The following is a 15283-nucleotide window of genomic DNA, read 5'->3' as shown; positions in this document are numbered from 1 at the left end:
TGAAGCTATAAACCCAGTGTGATGGTTTTTGGAGATTGGTCCTTTGGGAGGTAATTAGGGTTTGATGAGGTCATGAGAATGGGGCCCTTATGATGAAATTAGTGCCGTTAAGAAGAGACACCAAAGAGCTTGCTCACTCTCTCCCCACCATGTGAGGACACAGTAAGAAGGCAGCCATCTGCAAGCCTGGAATAAAGCACTGTCCAGAACCCAACCAGGCTGGCACCCTTATTATCTCAGACTTCCAGCCTTCAGAACCATGAGAAAATAAATTTATGTTGTTTAAGCCACCCAGTCTGATATTTTGTTATGGCAGCCCAAGCTGACTACTACAGAAACTTAAATATTGAGAATTAAATGATAATGAAATGCTACAATATTAAAATATATGGTATTCAACTTAAGTTATATCTAAAGAGAATGTGTAGCCTTAATATTTACATCAGAAAAAGGAAAACTTAGTGGACTAAATGTCCAACTAAACAATTAGAAAATCAATAGAGTAAACGTAAAGTAAAGACCATTAATTAGTGTAACAAATCAAAGATATAATAGAAAGTATCAACAAATAGAGAACATGGCTTTTGAAAAAGAAAGACTTCTAGCAAGAAAAAAGGTGTGAATAAAATACAGGAGAAAAGAAAAGGAGACATAGCTACATATAATGATCAACTCTTTCTAGTAACCTTGAAAAATTAGATACAACAGCCAATTACCTAGAAAAAAACATCACTTACCAAGACTGAGTTAAGAATAAGTACAAAAACCTGAATAATCATATAACCATTAGAAATTGAATCATTGTTTTAAAACATACTCACAAAAAGAATACAACACTCTGCTGGTTTTTCTTACAGATTTTTCCAAATTTCAAGGAACAATCTCAACCATATATAACTATTTCAGAGAATAAAAGAAGGGCAGACATTTCCCAGATCTTTCTTAAAACTAATATAACTTCAGTACCTAAACCAGCCAAGGAAAGTACTAGAAAAGATTATGTCAATCTGACTTTTGAACATTGTTGAAAAGAAATCTACAAAAAAGATATACATTACGACCAGTTGGAGTCTATCCTAGGAACAACAGGAAAGGTTTAATGTCAGAAAACCTATTTTTACAATACACTACATTAACAGATTATATGCGAAAACACATATAATCATCTCAATAAATGCAAAAACAAAAAGCCTTACATTACATTCAACACTCATTTAAAAATAAAAACAAAAAAGAGAACTCTTAGCAAAAGAATAGAGGAACAGAAGGAAACTTCATTAAACTTAAGCATCATCTTTTGATGTAAGGGTAGTGTGGGGGTTAAATCATGGACTAAAATTAGAAAATCTGAAGTTCAAATCCTAGCTCTGCAAATTATTAGTTGTGTGACATTGGGCAAGTGTTACAAATTAATGAAAGTTAGCTTCTATCATTTTTTAAGCCATATTTATTGAATAATAATTTACATATAGCAAAATTAACCTTTTTACTGTACAGTTCTGTGACTTTCAACTAATGCATACAGTTTTGTAGCCACCACCATAATCAAGACGTAGAACATTTCCATCACTCCCCTGAAGTCCTCCACCTCAGTACCTGGTAACTACTGATCTGTTTTCTGCCCCTATACTTTTGCCTTTTCCAAAATGTTAAATCAATGGAATCATACATTACGTAGCCTCATGCTTTTGAAATTCATCCCTGTTGTGTGTTTCATTAGTTTTGTTCTGTTCTCAACTGTGAGAACTAATAGGAGTTCAGCAAGGTTGCTAGCCAGGGCAGATCTAAGTTTCTGTGAGGCTACAAAGCTTATATAATTTGGGGGACCCTCTCTCAGAAAAAAATGCAAAATTACTCGTACAAAATTAGGTATGAAGGAAGTTATTTTAAATAAAAGAAATAACAGTACTGCTACAAACATAGGAATTATGAAAATTTTTATTTTACTCAGTACCCATCAAATAAGGAAAAAAAAATTCTCTTTACAGTTATTAAAATTATATACAATGCACCATCTACTGGATTCTTACAGGAGAGGCTTTCCATTTTGAATAGGCAAAAATGAGAACCTAATACTCTGCTTATAGTTTTATGTTTTTGATGATTGGAGGAATTTTCAACTGACTAGTTTTAGATTTCAAACATTCCAAACTAGGTTTCTTCTCCACTTCCCACACAGTTCTAGAGATGCTACAGGCGTATTTGTGTCATGGTCTACAACTTCTACCCCTGCCCCCCTTGTGTCAGAATGTCTGATGAGTTAGCACAGGGTAGTAAGAGTATTTCTGGCAGAGTTCTTTCACTAGAACAGCTAGCGATAATTTAACTGTATTCAAAACTGATGCAAACCACAAAAATATCCCATTAATCTCAAACTAAATGTATGTCTAACCAGTTTTCTCAACTGGATCCCCAAAATGCTCCCAGCCATTCCAACACCACTCAGTAGGGAATGATGTGACAGAGGAGAAATGTGATTGGAAACAGACAGTCTTAATATACTGTGTTTAAAGTATCTTTCTTTTGCAAATTTTTAAGGAACAGTTGACTAGATCCCATTGCCAGGGTCCCTCCCAGGGCATACAAGGGTTTATGCAAGCGAGTACCCGAAAGCTTAAGAAAAATGCTGGGAAATTTGACTTCAGATACTTCTTATAGAGGATGAAGGCAGGGAGTGAAGGAAAGAGAAGACGTGCAACCTTCTATTTTTGCTTGCTGTTGTTGCCATGGGTTGGAAAGGGATCGTATACTTGACCCCTCTTCTGGCAGAATTCAACCAATCCCATCTGGTGGAGTCTTTTCTTGAGTAGACTCTTCAGGGAGTTGGGGAAGAGGCCGCACTGTCTTAGTGACTGCTTCACGGGCTGAAATCAGCCACTGGAACTAACTGGAACGGGCCTGGCTTAACCTCCTCAAATCTCAGCAGTCCTAGAGGAACATGGGTACTGGAGGAAGGCTGGCTAGGTTGGGTCCCCATACTTTTCTTTCAATATTCTCCTAATGGAAATCACAGAACTAGAATCCTGACTTCAGAAAAGTAGTTTTCTCTTTTGGAACAAAAAAAAAACCCATCACAGACTAAAGAAACAACTAATTCAACCTATAGTGATATGAGATGATCTCGTTTCATATGTTAAAAGGTTTCTTAATTTTTTGAAAAAAGAAGTGATTCAGGTTTAGCGCATTTGGTTAACCAAGTATTTTAAATATTTCTCATTGATTTTTGTTGTAAAAATAATCTTAAAAATCTGAAATTTTTAAGATTATCTTTAAACATTTATGGGATTGATGCTGGCAATTACTTAATTAACACCTAATTAAAATGAATGGTTTTTATTCATTTTAATTAGGTGTTATGCTGCTTTTGTCTTTGGAGACTTTTAAAAAAGAAAATCAGAATTAGGTCCACTTCAGTGTCCACTGATTTCTTTTTATGAAAGTTGTCTGATGCTTACAGGTCATATCAAAGCTCTGCAGTAATATCTATCTTGGTTTTCCTGTCTGTATGTTTCTTTTGAACATGTTCTGTAGTTGAGTATTTGTGTAAAATATAAACAGTCTTTGGGGAGGGGGAAGGCAGTCTTTAAAAAGCCATATCTGTCCCTTATTATTTTTGGTCCCAAAGAGACATTTCATAATTATCGTATGAAATGACTTGGGCATTCTGTTAGATAACGAGCATGTATCACATTGAACCATGCCAACATTTGTTAACTCAAACTTTTCCATGTTCCTATGAAATATTTCTACTGCATCTTCATCTGTGTCAAATCCAGCATCTAAGATTGCAATTCAATTGCTAAGCACTCCACAACCACATCCGAAATCTACAACCACTTTATTTTCAATGTCATTCTATGTGTTATGGATTGTATAGAGCATGCAAGCTTCAATGTGTGGCCCAGTGGGATACTGTTCTAGAAGTAGCTTAGGCTTTTCGAATCCATCTGCTTCTTGCAGATGACTCTCTAGTTCCTCAAGCCTAAATTTCTTTTTTTTTTTTTTTTAAGTGTGGGCTCCTAGGGTGTAACTGCACAGAATCTGCAGAGAAATCTATTTAAGCAGGATGTTGTTTTATCCCTAACCCCCATCCCCTTTTTCAGCCCCACCATCCCAGGGGTGAGCAAGACACACACTCCACAGATATGAGGAGATGCAAGGCCCGCAGGGCCAGCCTCCAACCCACCTCCTGGGGTTCCACGCTGCCCTTGGGCCCCTCAGAGATTGAGCCTGGGGTGTGTCTGGAGTGGCTACATGATTCCTTGTGCCTTAGGAAGCAACTAGCACCTCTTTATCTTAAACTAATTTTTATAGCTCGTAAAATGATATGAAGAAATTTGTATAAAGGATTTCATGTTTTTCACAGAGAATATATATTATTTTTATAATACTTAAATAAGCAATAGGTATAGAGGATGCTTTTTACTTTTAGTCAACACTGGGCCAAGTACTTTGGAACTTATGGGTACCCTCAGAGTGTTTATGGTTCAGATGGAAAGAAAGCCTAACATTTGTGCAATACCAGCACACACTGTGAGGTAGTATAAAATAATGTGCTAATATACAAGGTACAGGCTACCTACAGTGTAGAAAGTGCAGAGGCAAGAGAAAAGAGAGCTGTGTAGTCAGCCAAGGCTTCCCTGAAGGATGCCAAATGAAGATGGTTGGGGGATATTAAGAGAAAGAATAGAAGAATATTCTATTCTTTGGTCACTGATATAAGCCAATATAAGAATTTTCTCAGGACTGAAGTGGCCTTTAGGTTCCTTGGGACTTTGTTATGTAAATGTTATCTGCACATGGGGGCAGTTTGATTTCTTCCTTTCTAATGTAAATGCCTTTTATTTCCTTTTCTTGTCATATTGCACTGGGTCAAAGTTCTAACAGTATGTTCAATAAGACTGGTGAGAGCTGACATCCTTGCCTTCTTCCCAATAAGAGTGAAAGCATTCAGTCTTTCATTATTTTTTTTTTTTAAAAGATGACCGGTAAGGGGATCTCAACCCTTGGCTTGGTGTTGTCAGCACCACGCTCAGCCAGTGAGCAAACCGGCCATCCCTACATAGGATCCGAACCCGTGGCCTTGGTGTTATCAGCACCGCACTCTACCGAGTGAGCCACAGGCCGGCCCTCAGTCTTTCATTATTAAATATAACATTTGCTGTATGTTTTTGTCCGTGCTGTTTATCAATTTCAATTCTTTTTAAATTTGTTGATGTTTTATGGCCTAGAATATGGTCTGGCTTTGTATATGTTACATGACACTTGAAAAGAATATGTATCCTGGTGGTGTTGACCAGTCTACAAGTGTTGATCAGCTCCTATTGCTTGATAGTGTCACTCAGTTCTATTGTATCTCTGTTGATCTTCTATCTAGTCGTTCTCTCAAGTTTTGAAAGAGGACTGTTAAAGTTTGCAACTTGATTGTGAGTTTGTCTATTTCTCCTATCATTTCTATCAGTTTTTGTTTTACATATTTTGTAGCTCTATTATTTGTTATATACACATTTAGGATTGTTATGTCTTCTTGACAGATTCACCCTTTTATCATTATATAATGTTTCTCTCGAAGTTTGGTCATTTTCTTTGCAGTCTAGTTTATCTGATATTAATATAGGCACTAGGCACTCCTGATTTCCTTTGACCAATATTTGCATACTTGAGCATTTTTTAGAATCCCACTTTGATTTGTCTTAGTGTTTTTGAGTATCTCCTTGTATAGCTTTTTTAGTGGTTTCTAATGGTTACCTACTAGTATGGGTGTGGTCTCATTACTGCTGGGTGGTGTAGAAAGTCCTCACCTTCCACTAGTCCTCCTCTGACACCATTTCAGTGTGATGTGGAAGGTGTACCTTATTACTGCCAGGAAGGGGTGGAAGTCCAGGCTCCCCACATGGTCTCCATTGATACAGTGGTGGTGGTAGGAGGTTATAATAGCAAGATTGTACTAGCAATGGAAGTGGGGAGAGAGAGAGACACTTTTCTAATTTTCAAACTTTATATTTCCTAGAAGCATCAGATGGTGAAGGAAGAGGAGACACAGAAATGATGCAGCAGGAGACAGCTCCAGTTCCTGACCTGTCAAAGGAAACCAAACAGGTGACAGTCACTGTGGGAAAGTTAACAACTGTTGGATTCTGAAATCAGCCTCTTCCACCCCTCTATAGCACTTCCTGTGCCCTAATATCAGTTGTTGGTAGGATTTGAGAGAAGTTTTTACCTTCTCTGCCTTTGAAAAGGCCATGCTTCCTTAATTATAAACCAGCAAGGTCTGTTTTTCCCCTTATTTTCTTTTTAATTATATAAATATATTCCACAATAATGTTATCTTAGATTCTTATATCATATTTTCACCAAAGATTCAGACTTATTCTTTTGGTTACAGTTCCTAAGAGGAGACAAGTAGCATAAAGATATGGAAGATTACCCCACACACGAATGCACGATTACAGTACCATGCTGCCAGCAGGCTCCCAGGGCCTTATTTCTACCCAGCATTATGGTCTGTCATATACATTCTTGTCAGGGGATTTCCTGCCTTTGTATTACCACAAATGGCTATTTAGATAAACTTTGTTTCCTGGACTTATGACCTTTTTTTGCCTTTTTAATTTTCCTACTGACCTTTGAAATGCCACTCACATCCATTTGTAGGTTTTTCCCGTTATGTGCCCCTTAAATCTGACTGGTAAATCCATGTACAATTTTTATAAGGACTGTCTATCCAAAGTTTGTCAGTCCAAAGTTGTCTTCTTCATAGTTACCATTTGTGGTCTTATTCTTATTGGAGGTGCCCTAAACTCATTCCACTAGAAGGTGGCTCTACCCAAAGTTTTTCAGTGGGCTCAGGATAACTGTGAGAAGCAATTTAGCATAATGGTTACTTACAAGCTGGGTGACCTTGAGCAACTTGAGCTTCTCTTATTGGCACAATGGTGATAATAATTATACCTTTCTCACAGGATTGCCCTAGGTATTAAATGAGTTAGTACTTGCTAAGTACTTCGAACACTGGTCAGCAAAAAGTAATCACTGAAGTGTTCGTTACTGTAGTAAAATTTACTTCACCTTTTTTATTTTCCTCATTATTTTTTCTTTGTAAGAAGGGGAATGCAGAAAGGTATACATATTTAGTATGTAATGATCTTGGTTTTCTCTCCGTTAAATATTTTGCTCAAAGTCCCTATACCAGTGTTTGTTTTAACCATTCTTTCAAAGATCTCCAGATGTTAACATCTTTAGCTTTTCAATTTATTTTCTCAAGGTGGAGTTTAATTTTACCTTAACTTAACCTACTGAGCACCATGGTCATGCTTTCCTTGGCCTTTGCCTCTAATCAGTGCCTACCTGCAGAACTTATTTCCAGATATTCCTCTTTGTACCCATTGGCTTTCTTTTTCCATACTTTCTCCCTGGATTTTCTTCTTGCTTTCTCCTTCCTTTTTTTGGACCCATTGGTAAAAGAATAAATCTGAATTAATAAACTCACCCAAGGTTGCATTATTAGTCTTTTTATTGGTGGAACCATCAGCATTGCTAAATTTCTGCCTGATTTATAGTTCCTTTCTCCTTGACTTTTCTTTACCCACAACCATCAAATTAAATAAAAGGAAGGTAACTATAGGAAGAGTGAAAATGGTAGAGGAGAAAGTTAAACATATTCCTCAGTTTTGTGAGCATTCACCTATCTTTCAGCTACCAAGCTTTCAACAATGATAAAGATCTTTTATTGAGCAGTTACCACTGTACAAGGGACACCATAAGTCACATAATCCTGACAGCAGCCTTATGGGGTAGGTGGTGCCCCATTATTCAAAGAACCTGAGGCTCAGAGAGACGCGTTCCAGGAGGCATAGCCCACTTGGCTGGCTGTGAGCCAGGCTCTGAGGATGCTGCTGCTTCCACTTCCCTTTTCTCCTGTCCTTTCTCTTTCAACTTGAGACAGTTGGATTAACTGCATCCTCCTGTGCTTTGGTAATCACATATCTTTGTTATTTCTACTAAGCAGGGGGAAAAAAATACAAAAGCTTAAGATTCTACTGCCCATTTTAATCACCTTCCTCTTGCTCCAATTTCTTTCACTACTAAATTGCTTTGAAGAGTCCAAGTCCTAGGTAGACAAAATGTCCCAACCACATTCTCTAGCACTAATTTCCCTGGCCAGAGAATTTCCCTCTTTCTCTGAATTTACACAGGAATCCATTTGTGCCCTCTGCCTCATATGAGCATTGTCCGTCTAGGTCCCTGGTCTTCCACACCAGACTGTACCACCTCAAGGAAAGAGTTTATCTGTGCATCTCCATAGCACCCGGCGCAGAACCTCGCCCTGAGTTGGCACTCATTATTTGTGAAATGAAAGAATGAATGACTTGACCAGTATCCCAGTTTGTTCACTGCTCTTCCTAACTCAACCCTTTTTGTCCCAGCTTGTGAGCCATCAGCTCCCTAGCACTGCCACCTGCAGAGGTCTCTTGGAGCCTCATGACCTAGTGTCCCTCCTCCAGCCCCATCCTTGTTCTTTCTGCCACAGTGCCTTCTGTGAAAGGCTCCCCCACTTTGACATTCAGGGCTCGGATCTCTCCTCTTCCACCCTGACTGCCCACATAGCCCTCTGGCTCCTCTATGGGCTCCCTATACTCTCTCTCCCACTGCTCTTCTCCCTCTGGAACTCATCCCACCAGCCCGACGACAACTTTCTCATCCAGCAGACTTTCCCTTCTGGAGCCTTTGTCTCGTTGATTACACACACAGAGCTTGAGTCTTCCACTGGTTCAGAAGTACCTCAGGGCCAGAGTTTCTTTTGCGTCCACTCTAGTACCTAGTACAATGTTGGGCACTTATTTGGCAGATGTGACCAGATACATGTTTTCTAAAAGTACTAACATTTTTTTTTTCTGGATTTAAAAAAGAGAAAAGAAAGTATTTTATGCTCTATAAATTTCGAGTTTTTTTCAAATTTGCTTTATTACCTTGCTATTCTCTAAGTTTTTCTTTATGCTTATATAGGAACTGCCTGGCATTACAGTGTCAACTGTCATGTACATTTAGGCTTGAATAGCACCAGCTGAGAGCACCTGTCCAGATAGATGGTGTTCCCTCCTTTGCCATAGCTGGGCCTCACATTTGTGTTACTGAGACCACACCTCCAATCTGCCCAGTATTCCAAGCAAACTTTCCTTATAAAAGTTTTTTAACTCATAGAACTACATCATCTCTAGCGTCCATTTTACATCTAAAAATTCATTTTCGGCCTGCCTAGAAATGTGCATATAAAGATTTGCCAGCGGTCTTTTTCTCCCTAGGTATTGCTTCCAAAATAAATGATGAATTCCCCTCCTCCTAGATTGCATCATCCTCTTCCCTCCTCAGCATCAGTCATTTCAGAGCCAGCCCTAGTGACTTTGTAATTATGGTTCCCAGAATATAAACCCCTACGAAGGATTTTGTGACTTTTTATTGATGACTGCATGACATCAGTAGCCTTTCAGTAGTTCCATGACCCATCCTCTCCCTCTCAGAAACCACACTGGACTTTGTTTTTCTTCAGCTAGCCTTCTGCATCTCCTTGGATCATAAAGGAATCTTCAGCAAGAGTGCTTATGCCTTCCCTTCCTTATTCACCTTTCTTCACTATTGTGTGTTCTTCCTGTTTCTTTATTTGAGCATTGATAATTTCATATGTCTTCCACTGTTTATCTCCAAGCTTATTCTTGACTGTTGTTAAGAGAAAACAGGACTAGATTCTATCCACTCTCTGATTGATCTTCTTTCTTTCCATAATGGTTTCTCAATTCTGTTTTTCTTTTTTGCTGAGGATTGACTGAATTGTGTCCACAAAGTTCATATAGTAGAAGCTTACTTCCTACTGTAAAATTTTTTAAAAATTAAATTTAAAAAAATCCTATTATGGTAATTGAAAGTTGGGGCCTTGAGGAGGGGATTAGATTATAGAACAATGTGATAGTGAATGGATTAATAATGGTGGTCATGGGCGTGGTTCTGAGGGTTTTAGAAGAAGAGCAGGTAAGAGGTTAGTCTCTCTCTGCTTCCACCATCTTGCAATCTGAGACCCCTGGGTCACTGTCACCACTACCAAGACCCTCACCATAAGTGTTCCCTGGACTTTGGATTTCCTAGCCTCCAAAACTGTAAGCAATAAATTTCATTTTCTTACAAATTGTCCAGTTCTGTGTATTTTGTTATAAGCAACAGCCATGGACTAATATGTTTGTATTGATCTGTTGTTGCATAACAAATTGCAAAAAAGTTAGTTGCTTAAAACAGAAAAAATTCATTATCTCATAGTTTCTGTTATCTCACAGGCATGGCTTAGTTCAGTGCCTTTGGCTGTACATCTCTTATCAGGTGCCAGCCAAGTTGTGAGCTGGGGTTGGCGATTCACTGGGGAGAGTCCACCTTGAAGCTCACTTGTGTGGTTGCTGGCTAGTCCCAGTTCCTCACTATGTGAGCCTCTCCACAGGATTGCCTCACAACAGTGCAGCTGGCTTCCCCTAGGTCGAGTGATCCCAGAGGGAGCAAGCTAGAGTACCCAAGACAGAAACCACAGTCTTTTTATAACCTAATCTCAGAGTTGACATCTCATCACTTCGGCCATATTCTGTTAGAAGCAAGTCAGTAAACCTAGTCCACATTTGAGGGAAGGGAATTACAAAGCAGTATGAATACCAGGAGACAGGTCTCACTGGGAGCTATCGTGAAGTCTGGCTACCACAGTCTGCACTCAAGCCCCTAGTGATTTACATCCCTCCAATATGCAGAATATATTCACCTCTCCCAAGGCTTGGGAAAGTCTCATCTCATTACAGCATGAGTTCAGTGTCCAGAATCTCATCATCTAAATCAGTTCCAGGTGTGGTGAGGTTCCTCAGGTTTAGTTCCTTAAGTATTATTATAGATCTTGGAGTATGTTTCTTCTCAACCTGTGAAACTAGAGAGACAAGTTTTCTGTCCCACATACCCAACACACAATGGTGGAACAGGCACAGGATAACCTCTGTTGACATTTCTGTTCAAAAGGGCGGGAGGACAGGAGGCACAAGGAGGCACAAGGAGTCACTAGTTCACAGCATTCTGTAGTCCAGCAGGGCAAATGTTAGGTGTTTCTTGATTAAGTCTCAAGGCCCAGGAATAATTCTCGATGGCTCTTGGCTCTGCTCTGTGGGTGCTTTATTCTGTCCTCTGAGTCATCCTTTTTTTTAGTTAAAAGTAACATGTGTTTGCAACTTAGCAGCTCTTTTAGCCTGTTATGGACAGAATTCTGAGGGTCCAAAGGCCTCTCCATTTTATTTTCTGACTCTGTCAGCCCAAACTAGTGGTGTTTCTGCATATATAACTCCTTTAAAAAATGTGTGGGTCACCTGTGAATTCTTCACTCCATTAGGCAGAAGTCACACCCATAGATAGTTTCCAGATAAACCCTTGTCTATCTTGGGCCCCTGCTGAGTCAACTGAGAGACAGTACCCCTTAAGCTTTCTAGAGGAATATTGTTTGAGGAAGTCTGTGAGGCACATCCTTAATTTCTTTAAAGAGCTTTCATGTGACAGTAATATTCTGAGGCACCACCTTTGTTCTTTCTGAGGTCTTAACACATGATTTAGCGGTCACACCCTTGATTTCATCTTTAATAGACCTTCTATCAATTTAACTCTCTTCTTTTGCATTTTACTATAGCCCTAAGAGGAAATCAGGTGGCACCTTTAACACTCTTTGGAAATCTCCTTAGCTAGATTACCCTTCTTATTAGATACATTTTGTACTTTCCATATAACTGCAGAAAACAGTATTGCTAAAAACTTTCTACCACTATATAACAGGGATTCTCTTTCTTCCAGTTTCCAATAAGATTTTCCTCACTCTCTTCAAGCCCTCACCTTCAGTGTCTTCAGTGCCCAAAATATTATGAACAGTGTGTTCAGGCACACTATTCTTCAATCACCCTATTTCTGACACATTTCGAAGCACTGTCCAAAATCAGTACACTCCCTCCAGGGTACTGTTCAGTATGCATATCATTAACTAAAGTTCAGTTTTTGTTTTAAATTTCTTTTATTTTGGTAAAATTAGTATACAATAAAGGTACAAATGTCAAATGTACCTTTCAATGAGTTTTTACAATACATACCATTTTGTAACACAAAGCCCTGTCAGGATAAAATTACCCCAAAATCCTTTTATGAAACCTCCAAGTCAGTCATCCTTCCAAACTTATTGCCCCAGAGGCAACAACTTTGATGTTCTGATGTTTTTCCAAAAAAAATTGTTTGCCTGTTCTAAAATTTCACATAAATGGAACCATACAGTGTACACTCTTTTGTTCAAGGCTTCTTTTGTTCAGCACAGTATTATTTAGATTCGTCCTTGTTGATATGTAGTGTTTCATTCTTTTTTTTTTTTTCCCCTGAGCATTTTAGTCTGCTAGTGCTGCCATAACAAAATACCCACAGACAGAATGGCTTAACACATTTATTTCTCACAGGCTGGAGAATGGAAGTCCAAGATCCATATATCAACAGGTTTGATTTCTCCATAGGCCTGTCTCCTTGGCTTGCAGATGGCCTCCTTCTCACTGTGTCCTCATATGGCCTTTTCATTGTGTATATACATCCCTGTTGTCTCTTTCTCTTCTTATAAGGACATCAGTCATATTGGATTGAGGCCTTACCTTTATGACCTTATTTAACCTTAATTACCTCTTTGAAGGCCCTATCTCTAAATACAGTCACATTGGGGGTTATGGTTTCAATATATGAATTTCAAGCAGACTCAGTTCAGTTCAAAACACTGAGAAATATTCATTTATATGAATATACTAGTTTGTTTATCCATTCTTCTATTGATGGACACCTGGGGCTATTTCCTATTTGGGACTATTATGATGAATAAATCTGCCGTGAACATTCTCATACAAGTCTTTTCGTGAACATATATTTTTATTTCACTTGAGTAAATACATGACTCTTGCTGACACATGTTTAGTTTTATAAAAACTGCCAGATTTTTTTCCAAAGTGATTGTACGATTTTGCACTCACTATCAGTGTATGAGAGTTTTGGTTACTTTATATGTTTGTTGGAATTTGAAATTATCGGTCTTTTAATTTTAGACATTTTGGTGAGTGTGTATTTAATAACTTTGACCAAGCCCAAAAGAAACTAAAAGCCAGTTCTAAATTGTTTTCATTTTTATTTTTCATGGCTGGCTGGTAACAGGGATCAAACCCTGGACTTTAGTGTTATCAACACATTCTAACCAACCGAGCTAACTGGCCAGCCTGTTCTCATTTTTATAATGAATATACTTGTTCTGTTATAAAATGGCAATTCAAATTTTTATTTCTACCAATGTAATAATCATACATATCTTTTTTAAAAAGTCAAACACTATTATAGGCTTTTAATGAAAAAATAACAATTCCCTTCCTCACCCTCATCCTACTTCTTGAGAGAAAAACCTCAGCTTTTCAAGCTCTTTTCCTTGTTTGCTGCTTTATAGTTTATACTTCTGTTTCTTGATTTATCAATTTCTGACATAATCTCCTAACTTCCTGACATAGTATATGAGGACATGGCTCTTCCATCTACCTCCTGTTCCCTCTCCAATTGCTCCTTCCCTGCCAACATAATATTCCAGTTTGGTTAAAACAGTTGTCACTATTACGTTATTACGACCATGGAAATATTGTTCAGTGTTGAGAAAATGAGAAGCTATAATCATCTCTCCTTTTTTATACAACTTTTTATTTTCATGGCATTAGTAATTGCTTCATTTTTTTTTAATTTGCCTGGCTTGTTGTGTTCCTATTGTTAATTGTTTCCATATGTTCCAACATCCCATCCACATGCCCATGAATAATATTTTCCATGTGTTCGAATACATCAGTGATTTTTTTTTTCCTGCAGACCTCCATACTCCTATTCCACTCTGAATTGTTTATTTTTTAGGCCCACTGAGCAATGGAGACCTCTTAACTATCATCCTGCGATGCCCCTTCAACAATCTCCTTTTTTTTTTTTTTTTCCTGCTAAATTCCATATTTTCCTTTTTCTTCATTTTGCCCTTTTTGTGCTGGAACACAGCCTTCAGTATCTGCAGGTAGAAAGTAAAATTTTTGAGACTTTATATGTCTGAAAATGTTTTTATTCTACCCATACATTTGATTGGTAGTTTGGCTGGGCATAAAAGTCTGATTTGCAAATAAACTTTACTTATGAGAAGGCATTGTTCCATTGAACTCTAGCATCCATTCTTTTTCCCGATCCTTTGTATTTTGTCTGTTATTGTTTTTCTTTTTGGAAATTATTAGATTTTTCTCTTTTTTTGGTCCATGATTTTCTGAAATTTCACAATGTGCTCCTTGGTGTGGGCGTTTTTCCTACTGCACACCTGATGGGCTTTCGGTTTGGATTTTTATGTTCTGAAAAGTTTCTTTCAGTTCTGGAAAGTTTTTCTGATATTCTTTGATCATTTCTTTCTTACTGTTTGATATGACCTCTTCTGTGTGATAACTTTTATTGGAATATCGAATCTCTTGAGCTGATTCATTTTCTCACCATTTTTCTTCTTCCCTTCGTGTCTTTCTTAGAAATTGCCTCTACTTTATCTTGAAGCTTTCCTCTTACATTTCTTATTCCAACTTTGTTTTAATGTTTAAATGTTTTCTGTTTGTTCCTTTTTTTAATAGAATCTTGTTCTTATTTCATGACTACAAAGTCTTCCCTTAGGTCTCTGAGGATATTAATTGTAATTGTTTTAAAGTACTATCTTTCTTTCTTCCAGGTTCATTTTTCTTTTTATTTGTTTGATGTCATATTGGAGACTTTCCTTAGATGTCTGATGAACCCCTGCTGTCTATTCATATTGGAGAGAGATACACTAAAAAGTTGATGGAATGTTTTTGCATGAGGGGGATGTACTTAATGATAGGGTGATAGGATAACAAGCTGGATTTTTACTGTGGGACTGCCAAGTATCACTCTATTGTGGCATTTTTCTTAGAAGAGAAGCATTCAGTAGTCTTCTGCCTCCAATATAAAACCCTGGTTCAAGCCTCTTGTTTGCAATATATGGAATGGGGGCAAGAAACAGAAGTGGGCCTCAGCCTCTGCCCTCTCTCTCCCGTACCAGACTTAATCCTCTTGATCTCTTCAGAGAATAACACTTCGGTCTGCTGCCAGGAAGGGCAAGGTAAAAGGAAGTAGGAATGGATAATTGCTTGGCTGCCAGGGTAGGAGATTTAGCCAGGGCGGGGGGGGGGGGGGGGAA

General features: G+C 38.2%; 1 protein-coding gene and 1 pseudogene across 1 annotated transcript in view; one reads left to right on the top strand and one right to left on the bottom strand.

The window, feature by feature from the left end:
• Positions 1–3346: 3346 nt before the first annotated feature.
• On the bottom strand, positions 3347–4091 carry LOC103588631 (annotated as a pseudogene).
• Positions 4092–4461: 370 nt separating this feature from the next.
• The window catches only part of CMSS1 (cms1 ribosomal small subunit homolog (yeast)), a 30827-nt gene continuing 20005 nt past the window's right edge, over positions 4462–15283 (top strand). Inside the window, exons 1-2 of the mRNA XM_008570359.1 lie at positions 4462–4538; positions 5952–6099. Of these exons, the coding sequence (XP_008568581.1) occupies positions 4462–4538; positions 5952–6099 (225 nt within the window). The remainder of the gene's footprint in view (positions 4539–5951; positions 6100–15283) is intronic.

This window comes from Galeopterus variegatus, unplaced genomic scaffold (assembly GCF_000696425.1).
Source record: "Galeopterus variegatus unplaced genomic scaffold, G_variegatus-3.0.2 Scaffold596, whole genome shotgun sequence".
Classification (NCBI taxonomy): domain Eukaryota; kingdom Metazoa; phylum Chordata; class Mammalia; order Dermoptera; family Cynocephalidae; genus Galeopterus; species Galeopterus variegatus.
Note: the sequence above shows the minus strand (reverse complement) of the source record. Positions and strands in the feature narration are given on the sequence as shown.